The sequence below is a fragment of the Austrofundulus limnaeus genome, unplaced genomic scaffold (assembly GCF_001266775.1).
Source record: "Austrofundulus limnaeus strain Quisiro unplaced genomic scaffold, Austrofundulus_limnaeus-1.0 Scaffold115, whole genome shotgun sequence".
Taxonomy (NCBI): domain Eukaryota; kingdom Metazoa; phylum Chordata; class Actinopteri; order Cyprinodontiformes; family Rivulidae; genus Austrofundulus; species Austrofundulus limnaeus.
The window spans coordinates 1,459,616-1,480,493 of record NW_013952517.1 but is presented as its reverse complement, the minus strand read 5'-3'; the positions used below and the strand labels follow the sequence as shown (position 1 = coordinate 1,480,493).

At 36.5% G+C, this 20,878-nt stretch overlaps 2 protein-coding genes across 6 annotated transcripts in view; both read left to right on the top strand.

The window, feature by feature from the left end:
- The window catches only part of cpsf6 (cleavage and polyadenylation specific factor 6), a 16,214-nt gene extending 2,227 nt beyond the window's left edge, over positions 1–13,987 (top strand). The window contains exons 3-11 of one of the 5 annotated variants that reach the window (XM_014014521.1): positions 422–525; positions 743–897; positions 1,066–1,239; positions 2,421–2,528; positions 3,330–3,819; positions 4,610–4,725; positions 4,875–5,028; positions 5,154–5,352; positions 13,015–13,987. In XM_014014521.1, coding sequence (XP_013869975.1) covers positions 422–525; positions 743–897; positions 1,066–1,239; positions 2,421–2,528; positions 3,330–3,819; positions 4,610–4,725; positions 4,875–5,028; positions 5,154–5,340 — 1,488 coding nt within the window. In that variant the 3' untranslated portion in view covers positions 5,341–5,352; positions 13,015–13,987. The remainder of the gene's footprint in view (positions 1–421; positions 526–742; positions 898–1,065; positions 1,240–2,420; positions 2,529–3,329; positions 3,820–4,609; positions 4,726–4,874; positions 5,029–5,153; positions 5,353–13,014) is intronic. The other 4 variants (XM_014014523.1, XM_014014522.1, XM_014014524.1 and 1 more) reach the window with 4 other exon arrangements.
- Positions 13,988–17,057: 3,070 nt separating this feature from the next.
- On the top strand, positions 17,058–19,966 carry yeats4 (YEATS domain containing 4). The gene is made up of 7 exons (XM_014014528.1): positions 17,058–17,731; positions 17,874–17,993; positions 18,063–18,129; positions 18,220–18,314; positions 18,993–19,082; positions 19,183–19,270; positions 19,417–19,966. Exons 1-7 carry the CDS (start codon positions 17,681–17,683, stop codon positions 19,584–19,586), a joined length of 681 nt encoding a protein of 226 aa, XP_013869982.1. The 5' UTR covers positions 17,058–17,680; the 3' UTR covers positions 19,587–19,966.
- The last annotated feature ends 912 nt before the right edge of the window (positions 19,967–20,878 follow it).

Here is a 20,878-nt window from a genome sequence, read left to right as displayed (position 1 = left end):
TGTGAAATGAGCTGCGCATTGCACAACAACAACCGTGACAGTTTTTTATACTGAGGAGGTGGAGCCTCACCCGGGTGTTGCTAGGTAAGGGGCTGAACGCAGGTTCCGGTGGGTTGTTGTACGGCTTGTGACATCACAAAATGACAGAAGTATCGTTGATACAAATTAAAAATACATTTACTTACAGTACATATGCCCCTGGGTGCATTTTTTTTGGTCCTAGGACTTTTTTTTTAGAAGTACATACCTAAAGTTAAGTAAAAAAAACGTTTAAAAAGTGAATTTTGCATAATAGGTCCCCTTTAAAGACATCAGGACATCCTCGTGAAAAAGCCGTTTAGGGAATCTGAAAGTTTTAAACAATTTAACAGCTTAGAGAAGTGACTGCTGATGACTGATAGTGATGCCTTGTCTCTCACAGTGGACAACAGATGAGGACCTGACAGAAGCCATCCGTTCGATAGGCATCACAGATGTGCTGGAGATAAAGTTCTTTGAAAACAGGGCCAACGGCCAGTCTAAAGGGTGAGGTCGTTATCTGTTTGTCACACAGTTGGGTAAATCAAATGATTAGGTAGAGATATTCCTATATATCCAACTGCTGATGTCAAATATAATTATTCAAACGTAGCTTTAGTGTGATGGATTTAATCTAATGCATTCACAGGTTTGGTTCTGATGGGCTGAGATTGTTATGTTTGTGGGTAAGTGTAATTCTCTGTTGTCTGCTTGTGTCCTCCAGGTTTGCTCTTGTGTGTGTGGGTTCAGAATCATCGTCCAGAAAGCTAATGGATCTGTTGTCCAAAAGGGAGCTCCACGGACAGAATCCTATTGTTACACCATGCAATAAACAGTCGCTCAGTCAGTTTGAGATGCAGTCACGTAAAAGTAAGAGGGGCAAGTGCACTCTTGTCTTCAATATGCTTTTTTAAAATTATTTCAAGTGTTCATTATTTTTCAGCCAGTATTTATTGATCCATGCCACACTGCTGGTGAATATGCACACACATCTACTTTTAATTTAAATGGAAAAGGTGGTTTTATTGTGCGTTATTTTATTTACAGGTAACCAGTCAGGACAGATGTCTGGGGAAGGTAAGGCTGGACCTCCCGGAGCAGGCTCCCGTAGTGGATTCCCCATGGGCAGTCGAGGCAAAGGAAGGTTTCCCGGACCACCCGGTCCCGGAGGAGACCGTTTCCCCGGTCCTGGGGGGCCTGGAGGACCACCACACTTCCCGGGTTAGTTTGATCGCAGGATTTGTACTGATTGTTCGTCGAAAGTTACTGAACATTAAGTAGTTTAGTCAGTTTCACATCCAAAATAAAGAGGAAATGTGCACGTTTTAGAGGTTTCCCTGCCCCTGCACACCTGATTAAGTGACTGAATTACCTCTTCAAGTTCTGCAGAAGCCTGGTAATCACTTATTCCTTTAAATCGGGTGTGTTGGAGCAGAAACCTCTGAAACCTGCAGGATAGTGATCCCAGAAGACCAGGATTGTACACCCCTGCATTAGACTATCATTGTAATATAATCTAAGTTAGACATTTAAGTAATTTTATAGTCGATTAAACTCATAAGATAATAAGTAGTTTGACCTCGTTGGATTGTGATGGCCTTGGTTCAGTAGACAGGCTGAGTTTTATGATTGTTTATGATTATGTTATTATTTGGTGCTTAATATTTAATGTAAACAATTTGACATGATCTGCATTAGAAGCTTGTGAATATGAACACATTATTCCATTCTTATTTTCTAAACTGGTAATTATAGTTTATTTTTCCACAACATCTCTGGAGTGGTTTTAAAAAAAAGTTGAATGTGCCTTTAAAAGTTTGCTTTAAAATAAGCTTTTATGTTTAGCAGTTCTGCCCAACAAGCATGGACTTTAGTACTACTTTAGTACTACTCACACCTGCATGGAACCAAAGCCACGCTTAGAGAGTATATAGTTTTAGCTACCTTTTTTACAGTCTGCATTATTGTTTTTGCATGATCTATTTTTCATGTAGAATTGGTTTTTGTCCTTTCCATTTCACTTTATCCAAACAAATAAACTTCTGTGGCTGCAGTATTTTGCTTGCAGGCAGCTTTCAGCACATTTCCTTGGACAAGCTGTTTGCTTTAAAGCTTCACTTGACAAGCTGTCGACTTTCTAGTCCCTTTAAGTCTTATTAGCTACTTAATGCGGGCAGTAGGAGAAAACTGAGTTGCCAGCTTTTTTTTTTTTTTTTGCCCTCGGTTCTCTCTCCTTTTTTTTCTTCTTTTTTTTTTCTTTTTTTTTCATTTACGTTAATTCTTTTGCTTAGTAGCTGTTGCCCTGCCCCACGGGGTTGTTTAGGTTTTTAGTTGGAAGTCAGAAGTTCATGAAAGAAAAAAAGTTGTGATTGGTTTGCCTTTTTTTTTTCCCTCCTCGTTAGGCTCTGGGATGAGACCAGATCTGGTTAGGCACCAAGATGGCCCTCTGATGGAAATGAGTTTCAATCCTTTCCCACCAGGGGGCAGGGACGGGAGCTGGCATAGCAGAGGTGACACACCTCGATTGATCTGATTGATTTGACAGATTTATCTCTTTTTGTTTTGTTTTAATTCTCAAGCTGCAGATGTTTATTGGAAATGGATCTGTGTCTCTATGAATGTTTGGTTTGCTMTTTGTTTACCAGCTGCTCTGTGAACAGGCATGTTATTTGTCAAATATTGAGGCCTTGTTTAAAACATTTAAAGATGTTTCAGATTTTAAAAGAAATGTTTAACATCCTGACTGTTTAACTTAGAGAGATCTAAATAATCACTAGTAACAMTGCTTAGTTTGCATCATTATTAATAGTTTAAATCTGTGATCTAACAGCCTATTTGCTTCAATCTTTGATTTCAGAATAACTTTGAGGGCTCTTTGCACTGTAAAACAGTGCACCCTCTTAAGTGTTGGAATAATTTAGCTCTGTGGTGTACTAAAACTTCTTACGTTGGGGTAACAAACTGTTTCCTCTAGCTGTAATCCCTCATGTGATTTGTTGTCCTGTGATTTTTATTTCCTCCATTATTTTTTACCTGCTTTCATCTGTTTCATGTGTCGTTTTTTTTTTTTTTTGGATCCTCACAGCCAGCACTCTAATGTGTAGAAGATGCACAGAAGTTAGAGATTAGCATGAGACATTGTGTGAGCTTGTTCCTGGCAGGATGTCTTTAACTTTGTATTAAAATTTCCAGATTTTGTTCTCATGTAGGAGAAGTCGTCAGGATTTTTTAGTAGCATGCTCTTTATTTTAAAATCCATGATTTTAGTTTGAGTCGTGATTCTGTTCTGTTTTATGTTTTTGTTCTTTAAGGTGGGATTCAGGGTCATCCACGCCCTCCTCCAGGTCCACCTGGACCCCCTGGCCCTCCAGGTCCTCCACCTGGCCAGGGTCTGCCGCCTCCTCTGCCGGGTCCTCCAAGTCGTGGCGACAGACCTCCTCCCCCTGTCCTCTTCCCTGGTCAGTTTGGCCAGCCTCCGCTGGGACCTCTCCCCCCAGGCCCACCTCCTCCAGGTTATTGCCCCCCTCCAGGTCCACCACCCCCTCAACAGGGCCCACCTCCTCCAGGCCCCTTCCCTCCACGCCCTCCAGGTCCCATTGGGCCCCCGCTGGCTTTGGCTCCACCACCCCATTTGCAAGGTCCTCCTCCTGGTGGCCCACCACCTGCTCCTCATGTGAACCCAGCTTTCTTTCCCCCACCTGGCAACAACATTCCCCCCAACGACGGACGAGGCCCCCCAGGGCCAAACGACCCATACGGACGACCGCCACCATATGATAGGGACTATGGTCCTGGAGGCAGGTAGGTAGTTCAACAGAAACGGAACAAAACCATTTGGATCAAGAGGACTTGAACTCCTAAYTTAAAGGGATCCATGATTAGTTGTAACATTAGACTTTATTTGATAAACATATATTTTAACTGTAAAATAAAGACTCTAAAAATACTGTAGACTGTTTAGTTTTTATAATTTTAAAAATATATTTTAACACGGACGGAGCCATTTTGCTTGCACGCAAAGCATTCTGGGTAAATGATGTCGACGAGGTAAACAGATGTGTTTAATGACGGAAGAATCTCAGCTTAGCTTGTTAGCGTTAGCTCTGGCTCTATATTGCCTTATATGTATTAGCTCGGTGCTAGCGCGACAAAATAACAAGCTCAGCTGAGGTTCTTCTTCCATGAAGCAGCTCTGTTGTCCTCCATCTGTATTTTCAGTTACAGGTTGAGTCATTTCTACCTCCTCTCTGTCAACGCTCTCTGGTTTCTTTTAAAAAAAAGAGCCGATCGTCAGATATTGTCCAAGATTAACCTTCAGGGTGGATATAGCTCGCTCACACTGAGGACCTATCCACGTCATCATTTACCCAGAATGCTTTGTGTGTAAATAAAATGGCTCCGTTCTTGTAATACATTTTGAAATTTTTCGTTAAAAAATTATAAAACCTAACAGCCTACAGTATTTTTACAGTTAAAATATATTTTTTATTAAATAAAGTAATATTACAACTAATCGTGGATCCCTTTAAATATTTGTAAAAACTGTGTTTAGTGTTTGTTATAAAGATGGTTTATCTTGTTGATTTTGCAGAGACATGGAGTCTTCGCGAACCCCACTAAGCGAGGCAGAGTTTGAGGAGATTATGAACAGGAACAGAGCCATCTCCTCCAGCGCCATCTCTCGAGCTGTGTCTGATGCCAGTGCAGGTACCTGTAGCTGTTAGAAACATGTCTTTGTATTGGCTGGTTCTTTTATAAGTTACACTATCGTCTGTTTGCTTCTGTGAAAAAATGAATTCGGGATAAATAGAAAATCAGATATTTTCTTGTGATTAAGATATTGTCTTCTTTTTTAGCTGAATATGGCAGTGCTATAGAGACTTTGGTGACAGCCATCAGCCTGATCAAGCAGTCCAAAGTGTCAGCAGATGACCGCTGTAAAGTCCTCATCAGTTCCCTTCAGGATTGTCTCCATGGTATTGAGTCAAAGAGCTATGGTTCTGGGTCAAGGTACGACTAATGAGGTTCTGTAGTTATTTACAGCTGGAAATAAAAAGAAAAACAAAATGGGAATTAGACCCAAAAAATATTTGTAAAACCTAAAACAAGGATTAAGGGATTTCTCTTTTGACCAGAAGAGAGCGCTCCAGAGAACGCGATCACAGCCGTTCTCGGGAGAAGAGCCGGCGACACAAGTCTCGCAGTCGTGACCGCCACGAGGATTATTACAGAGAGCGCAGCCGGGAGCGGGACCGCCACCGYGAGAGGGACCGGGACAGAGACCGCGATAGAGAGCGGGAGAGGGAGTACCGTCACCGTTAGCTGAAACCGGAGGTGGGTACAACTGTTTGGTTTCTCTGAACAAAATTTCTGACAAATTTGCAGATTTAGACTCGGCCTGCTGGATTAAATTGGCAGAAAAAAAAAGAAAACACAAGGCTTTAAAGTCTTTTCTGATCGCTCGCTACCTCCATTTTTTTTTTTTATAATTTTACAACCCCCAATTTAAATCCCATATACAGTATATCATATTTTTCACCTTAAACTAGCCATTGCAAAAAGAAATATTAGAGAAACTAAAGGGATAAGTGAGCAGAGAAAAGACTTTTTTCAGAAAAGGTAAGTCCACTTTTCCTTCATATTTCACAAAACACCAGTGCATATCTTCAAAATGTTCATAACAGTTAATTTATTCATGTTTGGCAAAAGAAGAAAAGCTTTGAGACTTTGTAAATATCAGAAAACATTTATGAAATTTACTGTTTGAATGTATTTCTTAATTTTGCTCATCAGGCTTCAGAGGCTAGTAAAACGTTCACCATGCAAACAAAAGTAAATTATATTTTTTCTATATTCTWAATGTGTTTAAAGTAATACACAGATATTAATATACTGTCTGTGCTACATCTGCCAAGATGTTGTTTCTTTGATGTAATTAGGATTTTTTTTTATTATTATTATTATTATTATGCAAAATGTCAGAATTCTGTGTTTTACCAGCTAATGTGGCCTATTGATCAAATGTTGAGCAATTTTATGACTTAAATAATAAAACTTACTGGTAAATTGGTACTTTACTAGATGTAAATTGAATTTTGAATGTTGGTTTCCGTTGTCAACGTCGGGAATTTGTTGTCAAAGTGGTAACACAGTGTTTACTTGGGTCATATATTGTAAGAATAAACAAAGACAACTTTTGACTTGTAAATATAAAAAACAGTAAAGTAATGCTTTAGAAATTAGTAATAACTATAGAAAATGTTATAAAGGAAGTAGATTTAACATGACTAGCTTGCAATATTTGGTTTTACAAAGTTTTTTACAGTGTTATATTTGCATGCAGGTTATATTGACATGTCAGATTGAATGTTTTGCTAATGTAATCTTGCTGACGAACAGTTGAACCTCATTGTAAAACATTGAGGTGAAGTGAAAAATATGAAAACAATGATTCTTTGTTGAAATATGAATTTACTGGTGTGATGCACACAATCTGGTGCTGTTGGTGTTCACATTGTGATATAACCGAGGAGCGTTACAGCTTAGCTGTTTAACAATTGATTGGTGTCTTTAATCTTTTATTGGTCATTTTGTACATGAAATTCCTCGTTTGAGAACGTAAAGATAATTAGACATTTTGTAAATATTTTGTTGTTTAGGCCACCGTTTATTAACTTCAAGGTTATTAAAGTGTTGTAGACTGAGTGAGTGTTTTCAGGCTGTTTTCATGTTATGTCATGGTTGACCTAGGGATGAAAGGGTTAAACTTTTTGTCATTTAAATTAAAACACCATTACTTGTAAAGATTAGCGTGCTTAACGAAATGTTATCACAATTTTTWAATTACAGCAGAACTTAACAGAAATTCCTAAACTGTTCAAAACAAAAGCTTTAATCAAGTTTAATTCTAAATGTAAAATACTCTCCTAACATTAACAGTCATTGAATTAGCTCCCAGTGTCCTCTCCAGTCATCTCACAATCAGTTTTAGGCTGCTGCAGTTCATCACATTTGTTCATTTAACAAATGACAAGTTGTCAAATTTATTTTAGATTCAGTATAGCCTCTAGCCCTAACTCAGGCTTCTATGGTCCATGGTTTATGGAAACAGACAACCACTTTGTTTACATTAGGTACAGACCTGCATTCCTGAATTGCATATCAATATGAAAATATGGAAAACCTCTAGAATAAAGCTACTTATGTAGGGTAACTTTTTGCATCAAAAATATTATGCTTTGCAATGAGTACTTTAAACAATATTAATAATTGGGGACACAGATATGAAAATGTCAGCCAATATCGATAGCCGATATTTTTATTTCTGTTTTGGCAGATAACAATAATTCCTGACGTTACACAAAAAAATTTAAAAAAAAACGACAGACCGCGACATGGCTCTCTACTTGAGTTATTCCTGGCTGCAGAGCGTCACTAACACTATCAAGATCAAACAAATACCACTCGACCAAACATTTCCCCTCCCAAAACAGAAACGCAAAGCTAAAATGTGGGAAATCAATATCGGACGTTAATATCAGCCCAGTTTTACTTATTGGACTGATACTGATGTAAATGCCACTATATTGTGTATCCCTATTAATAATACTAATTTTGATGCATTTACCCTGGTCCACTATGTGTGTAATAACTTTAGTTTGTAATTGTTGCGCATTTCCAACCAGCTTTTTTTTTAAATACTACAATAACTGCAATAAATTTTCACACCGTTTCATCCCTAGGTGAAACTGCAGACTAATTCATCTGCTTATCCTTCTCACAAATATGAACAAAACACCACTTAGCTGGTGTGTTGTATTTTTAAATTTGCTTGTGATATGTCGAGGCTACTTTTCTGGATTTTGTTGCTGCATTTCTGGTGTAATCGGAATTTTAAATACCTTTTTGTAATCTTTGTAGGGCATTGCTTACAGGAATATTGTGTACATTTATGAAGCTGCATTTTGAAATGGTGTTTTACATTGTGCTGATGTTTATAGCACCTGAAGCTGAGACGGTTGTGTGAATGATGTCTGTAAAGCCAAGTTCTTCAAATCAAATTGAACCTTCAGCATCTCTSTGCAGTTGTACCCGTTCTCAAATATTTGACAGGATTTTAATTGAACTTCCATACACATAAATTTGTACTTGCAGGAAAAAAAATGTTTTATTTTTTCCCCACACATAAGTAATATTTTCACTTTTTCTATTTATTTTTTTATATATATACTGGAAAATATTTACTGGGGTGGTTGAACTACTGGAGGTGCTGAAATCAAGCAAAACCCAAAAAAGTGTAACTTGGTAACTATTTTGTTGATGTTTCATGTGATTTAGTGCAGAGTTGTGCTGATCTTTAGTTTTCAGTCAGTTCAAGTGAGCAACAAACCCTCAGTTAAATATTTTGTCCTGCAAAGTAAGACTTCATGTCCATTGGGGACCTCTTGTAGGCAGTGGTTTCCAAAACTGTATCATTAATTTTATTTAAGACAAACCCTTTAAGTGGTAACAATCTGGCTCACCACAGAGCATTTAATACCTTTTGATAATCTTAGACAAGAGGTCCAATGGGCACAAGGTCTAATGACAGTTAAAATATGTGGGCAAAATGTTTATGCAGCATAAATGAATTAAGTGGAATTTGGCAAAACTTCATGCCCAAATATGTCCATTTTCCACCCGTCCATGCTTTTGCCTTCAATATGCCAGCTTGTTTCTGGAACACTGTTAGATGTCAGCCTATTTATATATAATATCCAGTTATTCCTGTTGTGTCCAAGTATGCTTTTACATTGTTTTATGTGTTTAAATCACTATGCAGACGTTCAATGTATGTAAAAAGCTTAAAGTATTACTATGCTGTKTCTTGAGGTTGCTTGCTGGTGTAAATATTTAGGGAATAATATCCCTTTTAAAAAAGAATCAATCATGCCAAACCAGAGTCAAACAGCTCCAGCTGCAGTTGGTTACAGTAGTATATAATGAATAAAGTACTTGTTTATTTTTTTTATTTTTATTTTTTTTTGCATGACAATATGTTGGATATTTGACATTAAACCGTTCACTTGGTTGCATAAATTTGTCACACAGTGATGAGTGTAGTGGGTTTTTGTTTTTTCTTTCAAGTGTCTTTGAGAAAAACTTTCACTCTAAGCAGTGTCCTCTAGCAAAGCCGTCTTCCTAAAGGTAGTTTGTCACTGGGCTGTGACTGGTTAATTGCAAGAAAGTAAATAGTCAGTTGCATACATATTGTATCCTAAGTGTTTGCAAACAGCGAACCATGTGGCCGAATTTTGAGGAACTACTTTTTGAAAATAATTTTTGCGAACACACTTTGCAGAGCGATATTGTCCCTGCACATTATTTCATTTCGTACTTGCTTAGGGTCCACGTTGGCTGGTGTACCCTTAGTTCTTTTATTTTATTTTATTTATTTTTTTATTTTTATTTTTTATTTTTTGCAATAGGTTGCCTTCACGCCCAGGCCTCCCTTGCAAAAAAGATATGCGATCTCAGTGGGATTTGCCTGGTAAAATAACTGTAAAATATTAGTGATGTTATTTCACCTGAACATTTAGTGCTGCAGCCTCTGATCATTTCTGTCATATGGGCAGTGTAAAGTGTCAACATGCAGCTCAACCCCTTTAGAATTAATGGAAATTAAATTAGGAATCATTTAAAATTCCTGCCTGTATTGATTTAAAATTCAATCAATCTTACCTCACTCGAGTAAAGAAAACAAACCCTCTAACATTAAAGACATTTTTGAGACTCGTGGATGTTCACCAACGATCGCAGCCCAGTGAGCTACTGCCATAAGACTGTTTTTTTATTTTATTTTATTTTCTAGTGTTGTCCCTGAATAAAATCTTCCAATTCCATTACAAAATGGGACTATTTCAAGAAGCTGATTTGCCATCAGTTTTAGCCAACACGAATCAGCTGTGGTATTTTAGGGGTCTGAATACCTGTCTGGTACACATTAAATCTGTTCTCTTGTGACCCTGTTCGTTTTTACACCTCTATATTTTATCATCAGACTAATTTATGGATTTATTAACTGCTTGACCCTGGTTTGGCTCTGGCTCTTTTAATCCCCATTAGCTTACTTGGCTACACGTTTAATTCTTATTTTATAAGAAAACCGAATTTAATTTGACAAATACTAGTCTTAAATTTGATAGGTGGGAGAAAGAGTCTGGTTGACTTTGACTGAGCTGAGGTGTGTCTCCTGCTGCCTACCCTGTAAACAGCTTAGTTTTTGCCATTAGCCAAAACCAGTTTCAGTAATAATTGAACCTTTGAACCATGTAAAATTTGTACTTTTGTCTTTAAATGTAAATATTAGCATCTGTATGCCCTGTGAAACCTTGTCCCGTGAATTTGAAATTTATATTGAGCAAACCTGAAATGACAGCGTTGTAATTTTTGTCATTTCACTTGGAAAATGTTACGTTCCTCTCTAAGTGTGCTTTAAATGATCTGTTAACAGACTCTGATTTGTGAGAGGTTACTGACGATGTTTTATCAACACAAGGGAGCTATTTGTACCTCACTGTTGGACTTTATCAGGTGTGTGCATAAAATAATCCCATCTTCTTGACTTGAACTGTTTGCAGTAACATAAAGTTTTTATGACTGTAAGAAAAACAAGGGTCATTTCTAGTTCACTAGTTGATGGTATTGAGTCCAATAAGTGCCTTTATCTGTGGCTGTTTTTGTCCTTTTTGTATTCTAATTCACTTTACCAAGTTATTGTTGCATCTATACTTAGCCACTTTAGTTACATTTTCTGTTTATTTGTAATTTACATTTTCATCCGGTGAGTTGTAATAAAACTATTAAGGCGCTGACCAAAAGAAACTAATTTGCCATTGATTGTGACTGTAGATGAACTCGGATACAAGCAGTTTGGTATTAAATAATAATAATAAAATAAAAAGTTGAGATTGTATATGTTTAAATTTGTACTTTGTTGGTAATATAAAGAGTGTGAAGTCTGTAGATATTACTTATACACATAAACAACAAAACTGATGTTCATGTCTTTACATGCTATCCATTGCTGTCTCAAAAATTTGTTGAATACCAAAATCTATTTTTGTATGTTGCAGTTCTATGTGTAACTCAGTGTTAGTGTGTCGTACATTTTTAACTTGCATCAAATGTTAGTTAAAGTGTGTATTTTAGTCATTTTTGAAGGCAGACTCAACTAGTTTTTGATGTGTGTACATGTTAATAAATGTCCTATTAGCTTCTTGGATCAGTTCTATACAAATGTGCATGATTGTTTATGTCTGTGCTAAAGTTGGGTGAAATTCACAATCACATTAAACTGAGTGGTTTAAAAAAATACTCATTTTATGAGTTTATTTGAAAGAACTCCAGAGTTACAGGGTTGGGCGGTACTGACCTTTTTCAAACAGACAAATTATCTTTAGATAATACCACGGTATAGGGTAGACCTTTTCGTAGTTAAAATTGTTAAATTAAAATATGTGAACCAGGCCAAGCTCACGTTTATCAGTAAAACGCTGAGGTTGCTATGGAAAAGCCATTAAAATTGAACAAATTCAACCAGTAAATTTACACCGTTTTACAGACCTGATGTATTTGTTTCGAAATGATTTTTGTTAAATTTTCCTTTAGGCTGGCCCTTGCCTTCCTACGCAGTTCCGCTCAATTCTAGTTTCCCTTCACTGCTCCGTCTGGCATTTCTCCCATAGACATGGATTTCGCTGGCAGATTTTTAGCCGGGCCAATCAGAGAACAGAACGTCGATTTTCTACGCAGTGTCTGCTTGTAGTTTATTTTACCTGGACCAATCAGAGAACAGAAGGCGGAGTTTTGAACGACGTTGATGTTCTGCGCAGTGTCTGCTAGTTAGTTTAGTGATGGCAGTGGAGGAAGAGAATGAAGCCAGTCCGTGTTGATAAGGCTTCCAAATAAAATTAAACTTGTCTGACAAAGCAGCAGCTCTCATTTACAGTCGTCTCGTTCGGCTCGGTACTTCTCTCCTCTCAGTAGGGTTGTTTACAGCGCACGCGATTTCCAGTTAGCTTCTTAGCTTAGTCTCCTTCACAGCAACGCACACACACACTTCAGCAGAGGCCACGACTCCAGCAAGAATCACTTCTCTGTAGCAGTGATTCCAGACCCTCAGTCCGAAGTAAAGTGAAGGACAAGGGTCTGGTTTTAACCAGGCTACTTTAGGGTCCTAAACGAGATTTTTCATTAAYCTGCTTTATAAGCATGTTGAATTTTCTCAGTTCTAGTGACGCTTTTATGGTAACCTCTGTTTTACCAGTTGACCTGTGATTCGGAAACATTTGACTCTGCTAGTACTCGGAATTACAGAATGGACCGGAAAGGGGCGGGTCCATTTGGAGTTACTTGCTTTCGCTATCGCCGCCAAACTTCGTTAGATTTTTGTGTCTTTTTATTTTCTTTTAGATTTTTTGGCACTTGTCAAATGACTTTGGGCTTCAGTCACAAAGGAGGTCGGGGGGGTTATGTTTCGGCTTGAGGGACGTAGACTGAGATTACGGCATATATTAGCATAACTCCAGTGTTACTTGGCCAATCAACACAATTAAACTGGTGTATGGTTAAACTGAAGTCTCTACTTTTGACCTGAGTTGAAAAACAATTTGAGAATGCATATCTTTCCGATTAGAGCGATTTTTAAAAAAAAAAGTAATATACAGTATATACCGTTGTAATTTTTAAATATCGTCATTATATTTCGGTACTGAAGTACACCATAACACCGTTGTAACGTCCAAGCCAAACCCCCACTCTGGTGTGACAATAACAACATAGTGTACCAACACAAAGTCCTGTTTTCTGACTCGGTGATGGTAAATTGAACCCAGCCTTGGYGAACGACATGTCTAGTCTAGAGGTTAAATTGTGAAGTGGTGGGGAGAGAGAGAAAGTGTTGACTTTTGGGTTAGCTCGAAACCAAACTGCACCCTTCGTTTTGACACATTTCAGCTCACGGGGATCAAGGATGGAAGGAAGGAAAAGGAGGAGCACCTTCAGTGCAACGTTCCCACCCTCTGCACCCCGCTCACCCTGCATGACCGGACAGGAGTAACGGCCACCATCTCCTCCTCCACCCCCCCTTCCATTTCTCCTCTCCTTTCCTTCTCCACCCATCCTTCTCTGTCTGTTGTCTTATTTAAGAGCAGTGGATGGAAGAGCTTCACATGCGCAAAAAAGGCTTTGTTGTCCAAACATCTCTACTCGTGGTAACTAAATTTGAAAGAAAAGAAACTTTCCAAGCAGCTCTTTTGCTTTGTTTTATTTAACATAAAATATGTGTAAAGCTTTTTCTTTTCTTTTCTTTTTTGTGCAAAGAAACAATAAAACAGCCATGTGATCCTCTGATAGAAGACGCACATATTACTTTTTATTTTTCTTTGGCTTGTATTGTGTAAACTGAGTTTAGAGAAGTTTTTATAGGGAACGTGTTTTGATGTTTTCTTCCCTCCTCTCCCTCTCATTCTCATTTATTCTTTCCGGTTTAGTATGTTTGTAAATGTGTCTGCTTTTTTGATTAAAAACTAGATGGTGTTGTAATAAAAATGTTTACTGAGGTACACTCATCTGGTGAATTGCTCTTCAAGTTTGGTTCATTTATATTAAATGTATTTTTCTGGGATTTTAAATGTTTTTTACATTGAATTGTCTATTTTTAGATGATGCTTTTTGGCTTGCTGTCCTTTTGTTTTATTTTTGGCCAAATGGGAGAAAAACTCTTTCAAGGTAAGACAAATTAGACAAACGCACGTTTGTACAGGTAGATGTGTGCATCGGTGGATTCTGATCAATTTAGAATATGTCCATAAGACATTTTCTGTCCTTTTTAAACCAAATATTGTCAACCAAAACCATGCTGCTGTTTATACGACCATTAATTTATGTGTAATTTCACTGAATCGTCTCTAAAACTGACCAGCACCTGTTTGTAGTGTGTTTTATTGTTGTGAACACTATTACTGTTGCATATATTAACCCATCTGTTTGCTTTACGGCAGTGCCATGAACAGGATAAAACAAGCATTCCAGCTTCTTTCTATTATGGCTGATTTGGAACCAAACTGTTTGATTTAAAAATAATAATAAACCAAACAAGTTGTTTAAAAGTGCAGCACAAATCTAAAGATAGTCTGGTTGTTTTTTAAATGATATTTGGTCAAATATATATATATGACCCATCATATCGACATTAGGATTACGTCAAAAATGACCTAATCCCATTTTCAGATTCCCGACTTTAAAAGCTACGTTTTGATACCTGGATCATTGTAATATAAACGGAATCAGAGATATGCCTTAATTTGTCTTGGTTACGATAATACATTAATATTTGGTCTGAATCCTACTTTTATGTAATATTTATGATGATTTTTCCCCCCTATTATGAAGAGGAAATCTGTAATAGTATTTGAATATTGACATTTCCCAGCTGGAATGAAACAAAAACATTTCTTGCTCACAGGGAAAATCTCAATATTTAAAGGCRTTTTTCCTCAAAATCAGGTTTTTTTAAGGTGGGGGCGGTGTCACTACTGCTCAGAAAAGTGCTTCAAAAACATGGTTGTATCTCGCACAGTTCATTCAAATGAAACAAGGCATTRATTTGTTATATTTTGATGAAATGCAATTTTTGTAAGTTTTAATCAAAACATATTTGCCTATTTCTCCATATTCCACTTTTAGACTTAATCCTTGTTTTGATGTGATGGGTCACATATATTAAAAGCWGAAGTGTATTGTAGCCAAGTTACTTTGTTACAGTACTTATCYAATTTGTAAGCATAGTAATAGTTTTTTATTGTAACTTTTACTTTTTTTATTCAAAACGTAATAATACTTTAAAATGCAACGCCTCATTATGACCAGAACTCATGAAAGTTGTTCATGCACTCTAAAAAAATGAATTATTGAATTTACCAAGTTGAGTAAATGTGAAGCATTTTGTAAATTCAGAACTTCATTTAGTGTGTGAAAGTACTTTTATTTTCTCAATTATTGAGCAGTTTGTCTTGAGTACTTGTCAGTGAAACTCCTACCAAAGTTTTTTTTTTTTTTAGTACTTTATACTCCTCTGATAGTACCTCTCACATTTAGCCCCAAGTATGAAAAAAAAGGATGGTGCAGTTTTATTTAATTTTTCAGGCTTTAAAACAACATAGTACTGTGGGGAGGAAACATTACATTAGATAGATGAGCTTTTATTTTTTTTTTCTTTAAGTTTCATTTTTTTAATCACCCTAATAACACAAAGCTCCTGTATGTTCTCAGCATAGAGCCAGCTGGTAACGGTCCTGGTACTGCTCAGTGGATCTGTCCCCTTTGAGTTGAGTCTCAGTCTTTTCCAATAAGATCTCTCTTAGCTAGCCATTAGCCTAGCCTAGATAATTTCTGGCCTTTCTTCACACTACACCTCATCACACTACTACTACACTCTGTGATGAGGTTCTAACTTTTTGACCTAACTTCARAAATAACCACACTCCCTTTAACATGTCAGGTTGAACATTCAATGCAGCACATCTTTGTATCACTTAAGTTGTGTTAATGTGTTGCACATTTGTCAGACTGTGAATGTCAGTTTGTTACTCAGACTTGTTCTTTCTCACGTACACAGTGGTTTTGGAAAATAGTGAAAGTTCTCCTGTTTTTTATTTTATTTTTACAACTCTCATAAGACCAAATTGTTTGAATTACAAAGTGAAAGATTTGCCTTTGTTCCAGAACAAAACAAGTGAAATGTAAAACCACTCGTTTATGAAGTTGACGTAAATAAAGATGGACAAGAAATGTACAGATTTAGTGCTCCAGTCTAGTATGAACTATAGTTTGGGGAACTATTTTACTTCCAAGTATGAAAAAATAATAAACAACTCTTCAAATTGCTACATATTTAACCCTCCTGCTGTCCTAAATGAGGCTTACGGGTTAAATGTCAATGTTTTGTGTTTAACTGTCGGACATCATTGAGCACCTCAAATTTATGTGCAAAACTTGAAAAATTGCATTAAGAATTAATGCAATTTTAATTGCATTAATGTAAAAATTGTGGTTAACTGATACCAAGAAACTAAATTTCTCAGTTTTAAATTCCTGATGGTGTTTCTGCAGCATTTTTCACAAATGGTGTTTTGTATATTAAAAAAAACATTGATTTATTTTTGGCTAAATTGGCCACATGATTGGCTTGTTTTGGTTTTGTTTTGTTTGTTTTTTTTTTTTCTGCTGTGCTTTTACACGAAACTGTATCAGTTCTGCTGAAGTCGGCCTGAGCAGAAATGAAGAAATGAACCAGTTTGATGGGTTTTGGTGAATTTCCAGTTCATTTGCTCTGTTTTAGCTTCTCTCCACAGCTGAAGGTAAGTGTTGTCAGTCTGTGTGTGGGACATGAAGACAGAAGAAGCCTGACTGATAACTGCAGTAATGAAGACACTTTCCCAGCATATGTAGTTGGGGCGTTTTAGAATTAGAATTWGAATTCAGCTTTAACTGATGCATACGTTTGTATTTGCAAAGACCAGCATTTTTATTAAACACTACAGTTAAAACAAAGTTAGAAAACCTTGAATTTATTGAGTTTAATTACACCAAGTTTTTATTGGCTCACTSTAGAGCACTAGTGCATTTTGAGCTTGAGTTTCACAGGAATGTAGTCTGTGAACACTGTTTTTGTTTTGTTTGATTTGTAATAAAACATTTCAATTGATTTTGCATTTACTTTGTTTTCTAATACTTTCTAGTTATWTGGAGACAAGTTGAGCTTTTGTGTAATTTGGGACTTAGATTGTGAGTCAGATGTGACGGATGTGTAATTAAATTTAAAGTCAGTTTTAAAAAGATCCAATTAAAGGCTTTTTAAAATGTATTTATTACATTGAGAAGCACCAATTATTTACTCCTGAAACTTGAAAATTCATATTTCCCCCCTCAAAATTTAAAACGTTTTTAAATAATGTATATATAACAGTAATACTTTTATTACGATCTCCATTTTATTTTGAAAAACCCGCATATAAAGTAACTACAGCTCTTGTTTGAAARTGAGGTACCTAGCCTACCCAGTGTTGGTTTATTAATTAAAAAAACGTTTAAAGATATGAAAATAATTTTTAAAAAGCAGTGAGTACTCTGTCTACTAAGTGGAAATGAAATAACATTTTTAAAGGGTTCAAATAAAAGTATATGTGTGTAGTATTGCTAAATTAAAGTTAAAATTATATTCACATGTCTGCTGTTAAAGACAACAAATAAACTAAATATCACTAACGACCAAATTAATATCACCTAGTTTCAAAACAAATGTCCAACTTACTAATGTTACTTTGGTCGGATATTAATTGAATACATAAGCTTAATGTCTTCGATTAGAAAACATTAATTATGTAGCCGGGCGTCTGTCAGACCGGAACCTTTGTGCTTCGGTGGCAGTTTCACATCGCACAAATAAATACGTACTTACTTCCGGCGCTTGTTCTAGTTGCGCAGCATAAACCTTCCGCCGTGTGTGAAAGGCACGATTTAAGGCGCCTTCATGGCATTAGAGATGAAAACACGGTGGATCAAGTAGACTCAAATGCATAGCGCTTAAGATTTTAAAATAAGATCGTGTTTGTGGCGTAATATGTTCAAAAAGATGACTGAATTTGGTCCAGATTCCGGGGGGCGCGTTAAGGTAAATTTACGGCGTAAATGAATTTGCACTTGGTGTTTTTATGTAATTATACTTTCTCTTATTTGTCAGTTTCTTGTTCTATATATTTTTCCATGATTTGTATTTGTGATCTTTCTTTGACTAACGCGCTGTTTTATTGCAGGGAGTGACTATAGTGAAGCCTATTGTGTTTGGGAATGTTGCCCGTTACTTTGGGAAAAAGCGAGAGGAAGACGGTCACACACATCAGTGGTCTGTTTATGTGAAACCTTACAGAAATGAGGTAAGACGAGCTGGAAGTACAAGAGGTGCAGTTTCCTCTGACGTGTACTCACCTCATTTGTTCTCCCAGGACATGTCTGCCTATGTGAAGAAGATCCAGTTCAAGCTGCATGAAAGCTATGTTAATCCCCTGAGAGGTGAGAGGACCTCAACTCTGGAAATGTGATGCAGAAAATAACATCAGTTTGTCAACTTCTAAGTTTTATTTTTTWTTTTTTTYCCCCTAGTGGTAACAAAACCTCCGTATGAGATTACAGAGACGGGCTGGGGAGAGTTTGAGATCATTGTGAAAATCTTTTTCATTGATCCAAATGAGAGACCGGTGAGTTCTGCCACAACAAGGCCTGACAGGTTTTAATAGGTTTATCTTGTATTTAGGGCTGCCATGATTAATCGACGACTAATCGATTATTAAAATAATTGATGACTAATTTAATAATCAATCTTTTTTTTTTTTGTTCTTTACTTGTTTTTCTCTCCAAACTGCTTTGACACCTTCCACTGCCACGTCTGCCTTTCTGTCCTTGACACACATGCACAGTAGTGGTAACTGGGGTAGGCCGTGGACGTCACAAGACATTATACAGACAGGCTCTGGTATCATGGCTACCYRRCAACAGAGCTCAAAAGTGTGGGATCATTTTAAGAAAATGAAAGAGAAACCTGTGCAATATCTGCAGAGCAGAACTTGCCTTCCACAGCAATTTATTTTTAGTTAGCGTATAGCTAAAATCTAACGATGGTTATACAATAGCAGCTGCTTTCTGATGTGATAAGCTGCATGTTTTATATTCAATTAACATGATCCGATTAGTTGACTAATTGAATAAATAATCGGTGATTAATCGATTATTAAAATAATCGTTTGTGGCAGCCCTACTTGTATTGATTAAAACATTCAGAAATATTTCACACATTCAAATAAACAAGTGTATTATCACTTTTTTTTTGGTCTAACCTCTCTGTTTGGATCCTCGTCCTAATTTTTATTGTGTCTCAGGTGACTCTGTACCATCTCTTGAAGCTTTTCCAGTCTGATTCCAGCGCCATGCCGAAGAAAACGGTCGTCTCTGAGTTTTATGACGAAATGGTACAGGTTCTATTATTTTTTTGTCATGTTGCGTCTGTGCTTTTTACATTTTTTTCTTGAATATTTAGTTTATCTCAGTAACCACTGTTTTCATTTTCAGATATTTCAGGATCCCACAGCTATGATGCAGCAGCTACTAACCACATCAAGACAACTCACTCTTGGCGCGTACAAGCATGAGACAGAGTGTATGTATCACTGTTTTAAACAGTAATGCTTACATTGATTTATATTGTTGCATTCTTGTAAGATTGTTTTTTTTTGCACTCAGCAGCCTGGACAGAATCCAGGGTTTGGTCTTCATTCTTTTGAGTTTGTTTTATTGTGTCTGCAGTCAGTGAGCTGGAGCAGAGGACAAAGGAGAAACTGGAAGCAGCGAAGAAGAGAACAAGCCAGGAGATTACAGAGCTGAAAGACAAACTTAAAGCCAGCAGGGARAATATCAACCATTTGAAGGCAGAAATCAGGAAGCTGGAGGAGGATGGAGACCACAAAGAGCACTGAAATAGGCACACATATATTTAAGTGCCTCAGTCCTCATCTCTGAGTCAGAAATAGTGTTTTCATTCGACTTGTTTTATGTTTAATTATCTTTGCCTCATCACAGGGTGAGCTTATCTTTGTTAGGCAAAGTAATTTTTATACTGTCAGTCAACTGCAACAACAAGGACTCCCAAAAATCCTAATGGATTTTGTTTGCAGCCCTGTCAAAGTGAAAATGTAGATTTGCTTGTTTGATTTTTGTATTGTTTTAATATTGGTGTGTTGTAAGGCAGAATGACTTGAACTCAAGCAAATATAAGTTAATGTAAACAATTTTTGTTTATTGGAAATGGTCAATGAAAACATGGTACATCTTTAAAATACTTATTTTTTACTGTTAATTATTTTATACTCCATTTTTATAATGTAAATAAACGTGTTAACCTGTCGGGAAGACTCAATTAATTATTACATTAAGAATATTCAAGTCACTWTAGTTTGTTTTGTATTTATTTATAAAGACCTTCAAATTGTGTAACAGGAAGTTTTCGAATTTCCGAGGGTCCACGAATGCATCTTACAGGAAGTTCGCGGGCAACTTTTTCGTTCCCAACAAATGTGCAAATTTAGTCGCTTTTTCTTAACTTAAACAACTAATAAATCATGTTAACGTTTGGCGAACAAGAATGGAAGCTGTACTGTTTAARCATGTGCAATTATTTATTTTTAAGAGTAAGATTATTCGGGACAAGACGCGGCTGAAGTCATCGAGTCCTCACTGGTGCATTTATCTACAGGTGTCCCTCMGGTGGAGAAACTCAAGGTAAGATAATAGTCCCAGATGAGATTGTTTTTAAAAAAATAATTTTTGAAAACACGTGTGTGTTCTCTGAGAGGTTCCAGTAAGAACTGAAGTATTTCATATCTGCTGTTTTTGAAAGTGTTCTTCCAGTACACTCTAGTATATTAATCTAAAAATGTGGGTCTGCACTCAATGTATACAAATAATATATATTTTTTTAATTTAGAAATACCTTAATATGACGGTAAATACTGCAGATTGTTTTTGTTAATGATTTTTTTAAAATCAGTTTCCATGACATGCCAAAAATACCTTTTAAGTTTGATTTTTTATTTATTTATTTATTTATTTTTTGCAGGTCAGGGCTTCCGTACAACGCGAATAAAAGCGATTATTCACGTTTTTAGAGGTTGTTGTTTTTTATTAATGTAATTGTATTAATTTGAGTTTATGTAATTTGTTAAATAACTTGTTTAGATGTTTTTATAAAAGCTGCTCTCCGGCTCGAGCT